The 17,580-nt window shown below is 38.0% G+C and overlaps 2 protein-coding genes across 3 annotated transcripts; both read right to left on the bottom strand.

Annotated features, from left to right (window-relative positions):
- Nucleotides 1-2,246: 2,246 nt before the first annotated feature.
- LOC113287447 lies at nt 2,247-6,707 on the bottom strand. 2 transcript variants are annotated; one of them, XM_026536211.1, is made up of 3 exons: nt 3,982-6,707; nt 2,884-3,553; nt 2,247-2,745 (listed from the first exon to the last, which is right to left on the bottom strand). In XM_026536211.1, exon 1 carries the CDS (start codon nt 5,175-5,177, stop codon nt 4,101-4,103), a length of 1,077 nt encoding a protein of 358 aa, XP_026391996.1. In that variant the 5' UTR covers nt 5,178-6,707; the 3' UTR covers nt 2,247-2,745; nt 2,884-3,553; nt 3,982-4,100. The 2 variants fall into 2 exon arrangements, with proteins under 2 accessions (XP_026391996.1, XP_026391995.1); XM_026536210.1 differs by having other exon boundaries at nt 2,247-3,553.
- A 2,944-nt stretch (nt 6,708-9,651) lies between these two features.
- Nucleotides 9,652-11,686, bottom strand: LOC113287446. The gene is made up of 2 exons (XM_026536209.1): nt 11,590-11,686; nt 9,652-11,331 (listed from the first exon to the last, which is right to left on the bottom strand). The coding sequence occupies exons 1-2, from the start codon at nt 11,684-11,686 to the stop codon at nt 9,875-9,877; spliced, it is 1,554 nt and encodes a 517-aa protein (XP_026391994.1). The 3' UTR covers nt 9,652-9,874.
- Nucleotides 11,687-17,580: the final 5,894 nt, after the last annotated feature.

The following is a 17,580-nucleotide window of genomic DNA, read 5'->3' as shown; positions in this document are numbered from 1 at the left end:
AATAAATAATCAGGAAAAACAACAGCTTGAAAGAGCCTGGTGCACACTTATTTAAATAAAGTTGCTTAATACAAACACTTACAAAAGCACCACTTCAAAGCCTTCTGATAAAAATTCAGCACCACTGAACAATCACATCCTCAAAATAAAAACAGAATAGAACATATGATGAAACTACTTACTTGCAACACCGAGGATTAAAAATTAGTTTGAACAAACTTCTCCCTTGCAGTCAAACCACAAGAAACACCCCTAATTCAATCCTCAAATACACACATCAGAACTAAATTTACAATTCCAACACCACTGAACAACCACAGAACAAGCACAGACTAAAAAAAAAAACAATCATATAACAAAAGAAGAATACACACCTTGCACCATTGAGGATTAAGATCTAATTGATCAACCTACACCATTTGCACTCAAACTGCTCGAGAAAACTAAATCCTTTTATTCACTTGGAAAAGCCCAGAAAAACTGCTCCACAGAGATGAAGGATGAAGAGGACAGCCACAAAAACCCTAACCCAATATTGCAATCGACGAAACACTGATGCCCCAAATTCCCAACTTCTGTCTCTCTCGTTTTTCCTCTCTCGTTTTTATTTCTTTATTGATTGATTCCAACAGTTTGAAGATTACTTCTTCTTTGTAAATTCAAGAATCAAGGGTTTGTATTGATTATGTTTTGTTTTGATTATAACTGGTGTTTCTTTGAAAGAGGGGTTTCTTTGTTCAGATTGATAGTTGGTGTTTTTGAAGGTGATTTCGTGGTGGGTTTCGTGGTTTTTGCTACTAGTAAATCAACTAGTTCTCCTTCCTCAGATATTTAATTCTTTTTGAACTAGGGATTTAATTCTTGTTGACCTTTATTATTATTATTGTTATTATTATTATTTTTTAAATAAACTTATTAATTTTTTTATCCATTTTTTTTATTAACAAAGACGTCGCAAAGGCTTATATTAATAAAAGAATCAAATACAAGGTACAATGTCGATAAAGGGCAACCTAGCAAATAGTTGAGCCCCTACACCTTTTTGAATTGAAGCACCTAATCTATAAAAAAGAGAATTACCTATTTTGTAATTGAGGTCGTAATTAGCTATTTAATTTCTCAACCTCTTCAAGAGAATCACCATGTCTTCACTAAGTTATCCTAAAGTAGAGAAAGCAAGGACGCCAAAACCATAACCATGAGAAGACACCTTATCCAAATATTTTTCCCGCTTGCGTGAAATAGCATTAGAAATGGCGACACCCGGAACGAAAGCCCGACCACTAATACCGGAAAAAGGTGAAACACCCGTAACATCAAAACAAAAATCTTTCCCATTGACCCAATTATATACAAGAATGTCAGCGGGCCTTAATTCCTTGGCATCATCCGATAAGAGTCCAAGATTGACCTCCTTTCTAGCTGCAACTCCGGACTTGTAGAAATTATCTGAAACAACATCCTTAACATGGTCATGCCTAAACTTGATCCCTACCTCACTTGCACAATGAAGTGCATGATCGCCAAAGACATCCATGTTCCTTTTACAACAAGCACAAACATCTACATTTTAAAAAATAGGTATACCAAGTCTGTAACATAGAACAGCCATGAACTACCGAGGCCCCAAAGAATGATTAAGCCCACATATTGGTATAGCTTTTAGGTAATCTTGAGCATGGTCGAGCCTGTTACTTTTCCATAGGATAGTGTCACGGTCTGTCATAGAGAACTTGTAAGGAATGTCTTTCTTAACAACTTCAAAATAATGTAAGGAATGTCATAGAGAACTTGTAAGGAATGTCATAGGTAATCTTCAGAATGTTCCAAATTATTATTATTATTATTATTATTATTATTATTATTATTGGATAACGATTATTACATAAAACTAGTTGGAAACTTAACAAGCTAGGCTCCAACAACGCACTACCACATTACTTTAACAGGTTGTCGTGCTAGCCTACCAGCGAGCTTTATGAGGAACCAGCCAAGGGAGCCGAAGCGGATAGGGGGGGCGATTATGTCACAAGTGGGGCAAGCTAACTCTACCTTCCATGTCAAATTATGCAATATTGCGCCATCGGAGACTCGAAACTGGGACCTCCTGGAGTGCATCAAATCTTTGGGGAACTTGGATGACCAGCTGAGCTAGGGCCCGTTGTTATTATTATTATTATTTAAATAAAAAAAAACTTTAAATAAATTTTATTATTATTGTTTATTTTTTTATGAAAAGATGTCGCTAAGGCTTTTAATAGGAAATAATATATTACAAAGACAGTTTTTACATCGAGGGTGTTGGTAGCCTAGCAACAATCTGGGCACCGACTCCCTTTTGAATAATAATACCTATTCTATAAAAAACAGACCCTCATACTTTACAATTGGCATCTTGACTAGCAAGATAGTTCCTCAACCTTCTCAAAAAAACACAAGTATCATCACCTAACTCACCAAATGTAGTAAAAGCCAACACCCCAAACTCATATCCATGTGTTAATCACTTGTCCAAGTACTTATTGCGCTTGCGAGTGACTGCATCCGAAATTGCTTGGAATGGGGTAAAGGAAGTAGTTCGGGCACTAGTAAATGTGGAGGTACCTGTGACATCATAACAAACGTCCCTGCCATTGTCCCAGTTATAAACCAACAAATATGCAGGCCTCATAGCTTTAACGGAATCCGGCAAGAAACCCATACGAACCTCTGTACGAGCTGCAACACTAGCTTTATAACATATGTCTGCAAAAGTATCACGTACCATATCATGTCGGAACTTACCACCGACTTCGCTGGCATAATGAACAACATGATCACCATATATGTACATATCCCTTTTACAAAAAGTACACAAACTGTTAGCTGCAAACATGGGAATACCTAATCTGTAACTCAAAACTGCACGAAATTGCCGAGGCCCAATAGATTGATTCAAGCCCTGAATGGGTATAGCCTTGATAAAATACATAGCATGAACAACTTTATTACATTGCCAAAGTGCAGCATCTCTTGCAGATAACGAAGTTGATGGGCAAATTCTTCATGATTTCAGCAAAATAACGAGCCGCCAGTGACTTCATGAAATGGGGGGCAACAGTATTAATATCGAAATCATAAGGATGAAGACCACAAACCTGAATGTATGCCTGCAATGTGTGATGGAAGCTCTGACTGGGTTCAGATATGGATCCACCCTGCAACATAGTGTTTTGCAAATATCGTGTTTGAGCATATGAAGCAAGATAACAGTACCTAGATGTGTCTGCCATGGTGTGTACTCCCAATCTACCATCTGAAATGGGAAGTGTAGCAATTCTCTGTTGTAGTAGCCCAAAACCAGCGCCATCACCAACCACCAAGTGCCTCAAATATTGAACCAGATGAGTGTCAAACAAAGTCGTGGCAGACTGCAGTGCTAAGGGAGAAGTTGTACGCAAAGTGAAATACAACTTGGACACTCCATTGCAGTTACGCAAGAGAAGTAATTCACTCTGTGGGTATTTTAGCTTCTTAATGGAGTTCATTAAATGTATAGACTTCTCAACTCTACCTGCCACCAAATCATTGCAATATTGTAAGTCTAGACTCACAACACCACCAAGTAATTTCACATCACGAATAGGTATACTAATATTGGACGGTAAAACGCCATGTGTTTCTCTTCTTGGATCATTAGTTGGCCACAATATCTATTTCTTACTGACATTCAAGTACAACCCTCTAGCAGGACCTTCGGCTTGGATGATACTAAGGGATTTTGCAACCTCCAGTGTATCACTTGCAATGGTATCATCGTCAAGGTACCATGCATGAAAGTCAAGAGTACACTCAGCTGCAATATGCATTACAAGTGGATGAAGTATAAGAGAAAAAAGAAGTGGCCCTAGTGGGTCACCTTGTTGGACGCCTTTTGCATATGATAGGACTGTATCATTATAATACAATCTAGCTGGCTTAGAATAAAAAAATTCAACCCACCTTGCAATGCTGGAACATTCGGATCGAACTTCATTGACTAAAACAGTCTTGTCCACCATGTTGAATGTGTTGGTGAAGTCTACGAGCATCATGGTCATATTCTCTTGGCTACCTTTCAACTACACAAGCTTGTTCGCTGAATGTAAGATGGCTTCCCCACCACATGGTATTCCGACACCAAAATGATGATTGCCAAGGTATGTAGTCAAATATTTACACACCAAAGTTGCAGCCAACTTGGAACATAATCTTCGCCATATTGTGCCCACTGCGATGGGTCTCAAACCACCACCCGGATTGAGCAAAGGAGTCAATGGTGCACTTGCGACAAACTCACTAAGAATGGCAGGACATCTACCCTCCATCCATAGATTAACAACCCCCACAATAGAATGTAAGAGGTCTTCTGCTACAGATGCAGCTGCACCACTGAGAGCATCCAAAAAATGTTGGGCTCTAAGACCATCTCTAGCACACGCGGTTCCTTTGGGGAAGCTCTTCAAAGCCTGTAAGACACTTTTAGAATCCACACATAATGCATTTGACGAGGGATTATCCGCTGGAATGACTGGAGGTGCTGCAGAGGGATGTTTCAATTGCAATTCATGTAATTTGTCCGGTGTAGATGGAGCAACCCCATCAGATGACAGAACAAGGATTGCGGCTGTGTAAAGACCACTGCTTAGCTTCCTTCTAAAGGCCTCAAGATTGACATCCTTCACCTTTCTGACAGACTGTTTTTGCTGGTGGTGGTTGGGTTTGGACAACTCCAAAACTTTTTGCACCAAACTGTAACATCCGTAAGGTTCTTTCCAAGTTGCAAGTGCTTCGTTGATGGAAACTATCTGTAACTTCTTCCTTACACCTGATCTCTCTTCACTGGAATTTTTAGGCATATACAAATTCAAAGTGCAGACAGGCAACAACAACAGATTCAACCATGCATATAAATCTAAGGGTTTAGCAATCACATTATCGAGTGAAGATTTCAAGGCTCTAGAGAACTGTAGTCTACAAGGTGGGGGAATACTTACTGTAGTTGGTATTTTTCGTTGAAAAATTAGATCAAGCATCTCAACAGTTAAGGTACCCACAGTCTCATCAATCGGTGTACTATCATCTGCGGCATTCAGTGCATGTTGAGGTTGAGGTTTCGCAGTACCATAAATCAGCCCTAGTGTCGTTGAAAGGCCCATTGATAACTTCACTAATATGACTTGGATCACGACACGCTTTCATCCATACATGTGTGTGTAAACACTTCATACACAACCACAATTGCATATCATCTAACTCCTTTTCCCAAGCATTGTAGCAGTCCAGATTGGTACGTACCTGCTTTCTGCAGATCTCCTTTGCTTCCTCATTAGGGAAATGCATATCTTTTATATGTCTGTAAATTGAAGTTCTTGCATAACCCCTACCCCCGAAACCATCACGGCATCCATCATAATTGGTAAATGGACAATGAGCCCGACCATCGTGTGTTGTTGCATATGTCATTTGAGATGTGGGAACAGATCTTGAAGAGGATCCATTATCATCCAGAGAAGATGATGATGATCTAGAAGATCGTCTTATAGTCATAAAGCTAAGTAGTATACAAACAACCACAACAACAACCCTAGGTTTGGAAAAACAAGTGATTGAATACCTATAACTAAAAATTAGAGTTTAGTGTATGGGAATTTAGGTTTTCAACACTAATTAAAACTCAAATTACCATATACCAAAACACTAATTATACTAGCACCACTGAGGATAAAGGGTTACTCAGTAACCATCTACCTTACAACCAAATCACTTCCTAAATCAGCTTCGAATTCACCCAGCAATCAAACAATTGATACCTAAAACACCACAAAACCTCCAAAACTGCTCAAAGAAGAAGCTATTTTAAAACACCACAAAGCACTGAATTACCCTGTACCACTGAAGAAACCCTTGAATTTTGAATGCAAACACCCCAAATGCTGTAAAAACAAATACTCACACAGGAAACCAAATCTCAAAATGCTAAATCGAATTGTAATGCCTCTATAAAAATCTGCAACACCAAACACCTATACAGAACAAAGAAACCACTTACAGAAGACCAATTACTGCTTGTTGTTGTGCAGGTGGAATGGATGAAGAACTAGTAGTTTTAAACACCCATTGCACCACAAAAGATGGAGAACTATTAGTTGTAAACTCCCCCAATTCTTCAATTGATGAAAACCCCACTGCCTCAAATTCCTACTGTCTCAACTCCTGCAACAGCCAATCGTAGAAGCCAAAATCAGATGCTTCAAAGTTTCACAAAGAAAACCCCAATTCAGATTCAACAAACACTCCTTCCCCAATTAAGCCAACACACAAGAATGACATTGAAATCTCGAAAACGATTCCAATTGCAGCTCTTCAGAGATGAAACCTGACAACCCCAGTTCTTCAATCGACGAAACCCCACTGCCTCAAATTCACAAGATCAAAATCACAGCCGCAAAACACCAATTGAAACTACAGAAAACAAAACCCCTTGTATAATCGATGAAAACCCCCTAAACTAATTGAGAAAACCCAAACTTCAGAGATTTAGCAGAACCCTAAAAAGAAAAAGAAAAAACCAATCGACGAAATCCCTAATTGACGCTACTGTTACTTCAATCACCACAGATAATTGAAGGTGAACGAGAAAGAAAAACTAATCGACAAAACTTCAGAGAAAGAATCATTTCACAATCTTCGAACCCTCACAATCGCTACTGTTATTATTATTATTATTATTTAAATGAATTTTATTATTAGATAAAGAGTATTACATTATCTAGTTGGAAACCTAACAAGCTAATCTCCAACAACGAATATTATTATTATAAAAAAAAACTTTATTTATAAGATAGAGGAATTTACACGGAAATGGTTGGAAGCCGGGAAACAAGTTGTGCCCCGACGCCTTTCTGGATAGCCAACCCTACCTTTTGAAAAAGAGAACTACCTAATTTGCTATTAGTATCATAACTATCTAAGAAATTCGTCAATCTCTTCAAGAAGACAATAAATCATCACCCAATGCAGTAAAAGCCAAAACGCTAAATCCATAACTGTGTGTGGTACATATATCCAAATATTTAGTATTTTTACGAGTAACAACTATAGAAATAGCAAAACCTGGAGTGAAGCTTCGAGTCTCATTTCCGATAAACGGTGAGGTCCCCGTGACGTCAAAACATGTATCACGGCCATTCTCCCAGTTGTACACCATTATGTCTGCGGGTTTCAAAGGAATATTATGATTTGACAAGAAGCCCATTGATACTTACTTCCTGGCAGCAACACTTGCCTTGTAGCATATACCATCAACACGTCAGGTACTAAATCATGACGAAATTTACCCCCAACTTCACTTGTGCAATGGATAGCGTGATCACCAAAAAGGTCCATGTGCCGCTTACATATTGTACAAATTCTTTCCTCAGGGAAGAGTGGGATTCCTAGTCTGTATTGAGTGACAACACGGAACTGTCTGGGACCAATAGTTTGATGTAGTCCAGCAGTCGGTATATACTTCAAATAATACATAACATGCTCAGTCTTGTTGCTCTGCCATAAGGCTACATCCCTTTCGGACATAGAGAACTTAGTGGGGAACTTCTTCTTGATAACATCAAAATAAAAACTGCCAAAGCCTTCATGGGATGCGGGGCAGTGTTATTGATATTAAAAGTGGAAGGAGTAAGACCACAAGTATGCATGAACTTGTTGAGTGCAAACTGGAAGTTGGGGTTTGGCTCTGACATATCAATAGAACTCAAAATTTCTTCCTTGCCTCATGTGAACAGACATAACACCTATGAAACCCAATCCTTATGCAGTCTTCAGGTCTGGACTCTAGCCACAAATACCATCACGCATTGCAATCATTTATTCAGTCATGTAGGTTCACCAACTCTTTCTACATCAACGATGCTTCCCCCCAGTTTATGAAGAAATTGGAAGTCATCTACTATAGCGTCGTAAAGGATAACATCCCCACTAGATTCTCGTTATCACAGCGTGACTCAACTCTCTGGCTTAGCAACAGACTACTGCATGCTATAGACTTTCTCAAGGCCATCCCCATTCAAGGACTCAACCAATCTATCGGCCCCAGGCAGTTTAAGTCTGTGCTCATGTACCGCTTTGGTATACCTATTCTAAATGAAGGTGAAGTTTTCCCTTGCTGCAACAGAAACATGGATATCTTCGGAGACCACGATGTCCACTGTGCTGGAGAAGTTGGACAGAAATACAGACATGACATGGTGAAAGACGTCTTCGCAGACATATGTTATAAGGCCGGAGTAGTTGCACGGAAAGAAGTCTCCCTAGGCTTTTCGTCAACCTCAACTACTCCCCTTTGACCTGCAGATATCCTTGTAATGAACTGGGACGACGGAGAACACGTCTGTATGGATGTTCCGGGTGTTTCACCCTTCACTACCGCCAGCAGTACAGTATTCACACCAGGACGGATTATTTCTATGGCAGTCACGCGGAAACGTAACAAATATATGGGGACGTGCTCGACTCATGGATATGGATTTCAAGTCCTAGCGTTTTCTACGTTGGGAGAATTGGGTGATGAACTAATTGCATTCCTGAAGAGGCTACGAATCTGTCTTCTTAGCCGTGATGCTAATTACAAGTCTAGTAACTCTCCTTTTGATAGAATTGGTATCTTGATTCAAAAAGGGGTAGGTTCTCAGCTAGTGTCCAGGCTACTTGCTACCGAAATGTAATAGACATATTTTGTATTTGCTAATAAAATGACTCTTTTGGCGCTTTATTATTATTATTATAAAAAAAAATTTAAGCATGAGCTAAAGGAATTATTATTATTTTTATTTTTTAGAAAAAAAAGGCGCCGCAAAGGCTTTTATTAACAAAAGAATCAAATACAAGGTACAATGTCAATGGAGGGAAACCTAGCTACAAGTTGAGCCCCTACACCCTTTTGAACTGAAATACCTAATCTATAAAAAAGAGAATTTCCTATTTTGTAATTGAGGTCGTAATTAGCTATACAATTTCTCAACCTCTTCAAAAGAAACACCATGTCTTCATTAAGTTCGCCAAAAGTGGAGAAAGCAAGAATTCCAAAACCATACCCATGAGTAGACACCTTATCCAAATACTTCACCCTCTTGCGTGAAATAGCATTAGAAATGGCGACACCCGGAACGAAAGTCCGACCATTAATACCGGGAAAAGGTGAAACACCCGTAACATCATAAAAAAAATCTTGTCAATTAACCCAACTATATACAAGAATGTCGGCGGGCTTGAAATCCTTGCCATCATCCGAAGAGAATCCAAGATTGACCTCCTTTCTAGCTGCAACTCCAGCCTTGTAAAAAATATCCGAAACAACATCCCTAACAAAACTATGTCTAAACTTTATGCCCACCTCACTTGCACAATGAAGTGCATGATCACCATAAACTTCAATTTTCCTCTTACAACAAGCACACACATCAATAGTATTAAAAATAGGTACACCAAGTCTATAACTAACAATTTCCCTGAAAAACTTTATTCATAAGATAAAAATTTTATTATTATTATTATTATTATTATAAAAGATGCCACTAAGGCTATATTGACGAAAAAAGAGTTAATTACAAAGATTTGGCAGGGAGTCGAGCAACAAGTTGTGCTCCCACACCTTTTTGAATAATAATACCTAATCTATGGAGGGAAACCTAGCTACAAGTTATTATTATTATTATTATTATTATTATTTTCTTTACAAAAAAGGCTCCGCAAAGGCTTTTATTAACAAAAGAATCAAATACAAGGTACAATGTCAATGGAGGGAAACCTAGATACAAGTTGAGCCCCTACACCCTTTTTAATTGAAATACTTAATCTAAAAAAGAGAATTACCTATTTTGTAATTGAGGTCGTAATTAGCTATACAATTTCTCAACCTCTTCAAAATAAACACCATGTCTTCACTAAGTTGGCCTAAAGTGGAGAAAGCAAGAACACCAAAACCATACCCATGAGTAGACACCTTATCCAAATACTTCGCCCTCTTGCGTGAAATAGCATTAGAAATGGCGACACCCGGAACGAAAGTCCGACCATTAATACTGGCAAAAGGTGAAACACCCGTAACATCAAAATAAAAATCTTGTCCATTAACCCAATTATATACAAGAATGTCGACGGGCTTCAAATCCTTGCCATCATCCGAAGAGAGTCCAAGATTGACCTCCTTTCTAGCTGCAACTCCAGCCTTGTAAAAAATATCCGAAATAACATCCCTAACGAAATCATGTCTAAACTTTATGCCCACCTCACTTGCACAATGAAGTGCATGATCACCATAAACATCCATTTTCCTCTTACAACAAGCACAACCATCAATAGTATTAAAAATATGTACACCAAGTCTATAACTAACAACTGCCCTGAACTGACGAGGACCAAGTGTCTGATTAAGCCCACATATTGGTATAGCTTTGAGGTAATCCTGAGCGTGGTCAAGCCTATTGCTTTTCCAAAGTATAGTATCACGTTCTGACATAACAAATTTGGAAGGCATATCTTTCTTAACAACCTCAAAATACTGTATTTCCAAAGATTTCATAGGACGAGTGGCAAAAGTGTTGATATTAAAAGAAGACAGCCCACATACCTGCATGAACTGTGACAAGGCATGCTGAAAGATAAGGCTTGGCTCAGAGTCCGGTGGAAGATTAAGAATGACCTCCTGCAGATTTCTCATTTGACAATAAGAAGAAAGAAAACAATATTTTCTTGTATCTTCCATCGTGTGAACACCCAAACCCCCATCCTTCATTGGCAGCATAGCAATACGTTGTTGAATGAGCCCAAACCCTGCACCATCTCTTATAACAATATGCTGCAGAAACTGTACCAAGGGACGATCATAAGAAGAAATAATTTGTTGAAGAGAATCAGGTTGGGTAGTTCTCATATTGAAGTAAAGATTTGAAACACCTGCGCAACTTCGTAATAGTAAAAACTCACTCTGCGGGTCATGTAATTGCTTAACAGACTCCATGAGTTGTAAAGTTTTATCAATTTTATGCTTCACAAGGTCACTGCAAAACTGCAGATTACAACTCACCGTCCCTCCCAACATCTTTACACCAATGTTAGCCTGAAAGACTCTATCATCTTGACTTCTAGGATCAACGCAGGGACAAAATAACTCAGTCTTACGAACATTAAGATGTACCCCACGACTACTGCCTTCAGCCTGAATTATCGAGAGCGCTTTAGCTACTTCCATACTATCACCAGCAATAGTACCGTCATCAAGGTACCATGCATGAAAATCCAGTTTGCACTGTCCTGAAATCATGTTCACTAGAGGGTGAAGAACCAAGGAAAATAATAGAGGACCCAATAGATCCCCTTGTTAGACCCCACAAGAAGATGAAAGTACAACCTCATTATAGTAAATTCTTGCTGGAGAGGCATAACAAAACTCCACCCATCTGGAGATACTAGGACATCTAAATCTAACTTCCTGAATTAACGTGGTTCGATCAACCATATTAAAAGCATTAGAGAAGTCAATTAGAAGCACAGACATATTAGTTTGAGTACCTTTCATCTCCAAAAGTCTGTTGGCAGCGTGAAGAATACCTTCTTCTCCACAGGAAAGCCCAACACCGAACTTATGATCCCCTAGATATAAAGACATATGTTTACAAATTGATTTAGCATCAAGCTTCGAACATAATCTACGCCATATTTTACCAACAACAATTGGCCTGAGCCCGCCTCCAGGCTTGAGAAGAGGAGTTTAGGGAGCACTCGCAATGTACTCCTCTAAAGCAGATGGACATTGTCCACCCATCCATAAATTGACTACCCTAATAATGGATGCTAAAAGCTCGTCACTCACAGAAGCAGCCGCATCACTCAAAGCATCTAAGAGATGCTGAGCCCTAAGCTCATCTCTGCCACATGCCGTGCTTTTAGGAAAACTCTTCAAAGCATCAAGGACAACTTTAGAATCAACATACAAAGCAACAGCTTCAACTGGTTCAGGGGGGATAAATGGTGGTGGGGCATTTGGGTGTTTCTGGATAAGCTCTTATAAAGTGTCTGCAGTATCCAGAGCTATACCATTGGAAGATAAGACCTTTATAGCGGTAGTGTAGTGACCTTGACTTAATTTCTTCTTACAGGCTTGCACATTAAGGTTATGCTTCTTCTTCTTGTTTGATTTGCTGACTTGCTGACTCTTCTCGGATTCAGCCAAAAGTTGTTCAATGATATGAACATACCCACCACTTTCCTTCCATTGTAACAAATCTTGGTGGATACTATCCATCTGAAGCTTCTTTCTAGTTCCAGCCTTCTTTTCTCTTGAGTTCTTAGGCATGTATAGATTTAAGGTGCATATTGGCAATAGTAAAAGTTGCAACCATGTTGATAAATTTGTAGGATTAGATAGTACCTTATCCAATGCGATCTTTAAAGTCCTTGAAAAATGAAGCCTGCAAGGTGGGGGGATGCTGGCAATGGTTGTGAACCGCTTCTGATAAACAAGATTTAGTAAATCCAAGTTGAGGGCAACATCTTTGAGGACAACATCATCTTCGTGAACAATTGTTGGAACTGTATCGGGGGTGTCAGCAGGTTTGAAAATTCCATCAATAAGGAATTTCACAGAATTACCATCAAGTGGTCTAGCAATAGCCCCACCCACATGCAAAGTGCAAGATTTCTTCCAAGCTTGCATATGCATACATGGCGCACACAACCACATCTGCAACTGATTTAGTGTTCGTTCCCAAGCTTCAAAAACTATTCTGCTAGAACTAATTCTCTCCCTACAAACATTTTTACACTCTGAATTTGGTAAATGTCTGTCATGTAAATGCTTGTAAAAACCCGATTTGCTTTATCCATTACCACCAGTTCCATTAGAACATCCATCAAAAAATTTGAAAGGACAATGAATACATCCTTCATTGGACGAGGTTGGTTTGTTGGTACCCAGATTAAAGAGGCTAGGAACATTACCATTTTGAGATGATGATGTGGATGTAGTCTGAGACAACGGCAAAGCACAGGATGTAGAATCTGTATCTTCATCTTCATCTATGCGTTGAATTCTCGGTGTGGATGAGGTTGAAGATCTAGTTGTAGTCATTACACTTCACAAACTAGAAGCCCTGATTTTCACTGAAAATACCTCCTTCAAGCAAAACAAACCCTGACCAATTCAACACTATAACCTTCACAATATTCACAATTAGAATACAATGAAACATGACCAATTAGTAGTCAAGGAATGGGAGAATAAGAGTTCAAATTAGGAAAACCCTAATCGAAAACTTAAAATACCATTCATTAACCCACTAATTAAGAAAAAAAAAAACTCCACGACAAAACCTCCAAAGCTTCTCAAAGAATAAATTTCCTTGTACCATTGAGGAAACTCTCCTCCCACTGCATCAAAACCTTCCAATATCTACATGAAACCCCCAACACTAAATGCTCAAAGAAACTGCTTGTAATTAAAACTTTCTCGGGGCACGGAAGTGAACAATTGGGGTTTCTACACCACTAATTATGTTTGAACCAATCACAAAGCACAAAACCAAAACAATTACAAATATTTGGTAACCCTGAATTTTGAATGCAAGCACCCCTAGTTCTGTACCATCAACCACTCACACAAGAAACCAAAACTCAAAATTAAACTCCTAAATCAAAATTCCAACACCTCTACATAAACCTATCACAATAAACACTTACACAAAGTAAAGCAACCACTTACAGAAGACTAGGTGGTGATTAGACTCCTCAAAGACCCAGAACAGCACCCAAAAACAAAGAGTAACAAACCTCTACACCTCTGAAGCTCTTGCTTCAATCAATGAAAAACCCTTCTTCAAACTGCGAAATTCACGTCTTCAAAGCCTGATTGAATCAACAGAGAAGAGTAACAGAACACCTAACTAAAACTTCATAACACCAATTATCCTGGCTGCTAACAACGAAATACCCCTCTTAACCTGAGAGTCAAAAACTATGAAACCCCTAATTGAAACTCCAAAGAAGATTTACAGAACACTTAATTGAATCCTCAAAATCTTCAAGCACAAACTCCCTATACTGTCTTCAATCGATTACAATCCTCAATGACAAACTTGGAAAACTACGTCTCAAAAGTTCAAATTATCCACCACAAAAGAATTACAGCAACACCCTTAAAACAATTGTAACTTCTACTAACCAGAGATGGAGAAAACCAGAACAATCGACGAGAATATGAACCCTGAATCCAATCGAGAATATCCTCAAATCCCAAATTGTTTCTTCAACTGACTAACTCATCCACCACAAAAAAAACCCTTAATTTCCTCAATCGACAAACCCAATCTTGAACCTAATTTCTTCTTCAATCAACAAGCCCCTACTTTCCTCTTCAATCGACAAACCCCTAAACGAAATTAGATTCTTATTGTTAAACAATCTTCAAACTCTCAGAGAAAAATTGATAACGATGGTGAACGAGTTAGGTGGTGGTGGTGGCCCTATTATTATTATTTTATTTTTTTGTGCAAAGTGCTTAAAAATGATGACCCTATCCTTACCTATTTTCTACCTGACGCTTAGAGGGAGAGATATTTGACTTCTAAAAAAATCTCCTTAAATTTTATGAGCATTCGCCGACCTTAGATAGATTTGAGCACTTACCTAGGTATGGTATTTCTTGGTTGAGTAACACTTGCTGGGCCTGGATCACGTTAGCTTCCTCGATCAAATGGATGAACAATTCTTCTATTTTGTATGACTCTTGGATCTTCTCGAAATTCTGCTTGCTTCATCTGCTTCAACCCTGTGCTTGGAAAACCATTCATTACCTTCTGATTAACTGCATTCTTGAACCTTATGCTGGGAAAATCATCCATTGCCTTCTGATTAGTTGTTTTATTAAACCTTATGCTGGGAATATCACTCATTGTCTTCTGATTAATAGCTTTTTTGAACCTTGTGCTAGAAAAATCATTCATCGTCTCCTGATTAGTATCTTTCTTGAACCTTGTGCTGGGAAAATTACTTATTGTCATCTGCTAGTTTCTTTCTTGAATCTTCTGCTGGGAAAATCATTCACTTCCTTCTGATTAATTGCTTTCTTGAACTTTATGTTAGGAAAATCATTCACTTCCTTCTGATTAACTGCTTTCTTGAACTTTATGATGGGAAAATCATTATTTGCATTCTGATTAGGTACTACATCACTATTAACATCATGGTTTACTGGAAACTCATACCGTGAAGCATGCTCATTTGCAAGTTCTCTAATCGATTTGTGCGATGATTTCTCATCCTTAGCACCAGTCCCAAATCCAGACATTTTTTTTTCCGAAACAAAATAAAATGAATCTATTCTAAATGCTATTAACAAATTCGAAACATAATGATGCATGTGAAAACTATATATAAGCTACTAAGGGTAAACACAACAGAATAAACACACAGTACAAGATTACACTTAATAAAAACTAACATTTTTTTTAAATGTTGTTGTTGTAACAATGGTAGAGAGCTCCAAAGTCTAAAATGGTTTTCTTTGGAGTATAACAGTAAAAATATGGTAATGAATGAGAGACCAACTCGTATATGTCAACAATATATGTAGCACATTTGTTAAACCCAATATCAAACTGTTCATGCTAATTACAAAGCAGTCTGAGACGTCATGTTGTTATTGTGTTTAAGAAACTTACCTACGGTACGCATTCGGGAGAAGACTAAACCAAACTGAAATTGTTACTTTCCTGGTAGCTTCTCTAGTAGTTCTTCTATTTTCGCGCCGGTACAATACCGGGAGAAGGCACAGCAACAGTCCGTTCCTTTTCTTTTGCCGCAAATTTGTGAACACCTGATAATGCTCAAGGGAAAATTTCAGTACCCAGATGTGTATATACAAAGCCAAAAAATAAATGAATTAAACCTACTGACACCTACATAAAGAGAAGCGAATAGGACTACCCGCTATTATTCATGCAATCTAAATGAGACTCATGTACTGATGTACTATGACACTACAGACAAGATTTTAGCATAGGATAAAATTATAAGATGCAATTATTAAGATGAAAACGAAATGAAAAATGACAGAAACTTCAAGCAACAAATTATTATGGACTAGATCTAGTTACTCTAAAAACAAAACTAAAAGAACTAAACTTATTAACATGAAATAATATATTACAGAAAAAAAGAGAGTTAAGTGTCATATAACTAAAATACTACCAGCACTACGAGGCTAAGCCTTAATGACTATGCAACCTATACTTGACTATGCGCTACAACTAATTAAGATTATGAGACACTAGACGACTATCATGTAATCTGTATAGAAACCATGCATTAACCATTAGGTACAGTATAAAAGTGATCACGAACACAAAACTGAGCAAAATAGAAATAAAATGCTAAAGCTACTCAAAACCTACGACTTTCTAAACTGGACTCTATGACTAAAACAAACATGACGAATGCAACTTAATCCAAACTACAAAAGCTACATAACAAAATTTCAAAATGAAATGCAAAATTAAAAAGCTACAGACAAGAAAACACTTGAGAACTAAAAATGTAAAACACTAAAGAAGGCTATACTACTACTACAACTACTACGGACAGGACAACAAAAAATGAAACATAAAATTTAAAAGCTACGAAATTCTAACTGAAATGCAAAGTCTGGATGCTATTGGACACAATCTAATTAGGACCTATAGATGCAAATGATAACAAAATGAGTGGAACGGAAATAAAAATAACCAAGCAAATCCAACTAAGAGTATGCATTATTTACAAGTCCTAAATACAAACTAGCAAAAACAAAACCTATATATCAATCTAACTAGACCGGTTTACAATTTCCGGCAGCGGCGCCAAAAACTTGGTAGGATTACAATCCTACTATAAAATACCGCAAGCGCACGGTGTCTAAAACATAGATAACGGCAAATACGAGTTGATCCTACAGGGAGTTGGATTGGTGAACTAAATTTCCAAGTTTTACAAATATACGAAATGGGTTGTCGATACGACAAGGATATGGATGATTATGCTAAAGAAATAGGATTGCAAAGCGATAAAAGGTAACTAGGGCGTCAAATCCACCTCCTAAACACATAAAAGTCCCTAATTTGGCATACTAATTCTATTTTTAATTTAGGAATTGTAGATATACTAGCTTCAAGCACCCTTGAAGATGTGATAAATCACTTGTTAGAGCATTGCTCGGTCGAACTCGCATGTGTTGCTACTCGAGCATGTTTGTCAATATTAGTGATCAAAACTATATGTCTTGATTTCTAGTTTACATATGACTAAGTCTCGGTCTAGGATAGTCAAGTGTAGTTGAAGCTACAGACTCCATGGCGATCATCTTACGAAGACGAAGAACTACTCGAGGAACCTGTGGAACTTCATCCGACTAAAAGGTATGTGGATACTTGAACTTATCTATCACTCAAAAGTCTATTCTATCTCCTACTCTTGAGACAAAGTCGTTTAAGTATGATAGTTTTCATACATACACATTTGCTATTTCGAGCC

Source organism: Papaver somniferum, chromosome 6 (genome assembly GCF_003573695.1).
Source record: "Papaver somniferum cultivar HN1 chromosome 6, ASM357369v1, whole genome shotgun sequence".
Taxonomy (NCBI): domain Eukaryota; kingdom Viridiplantae; phylum Streptophyta; class Magnoliopsida; order Ranunculales; family Papaveraceae; genus Papaver; species Papaver somniferum.
The sequence above is the reverse complement of the archived record's forward strand: the minus strand, read 5'-3'. Positions and strand labels throughout refer to the sequence as shown.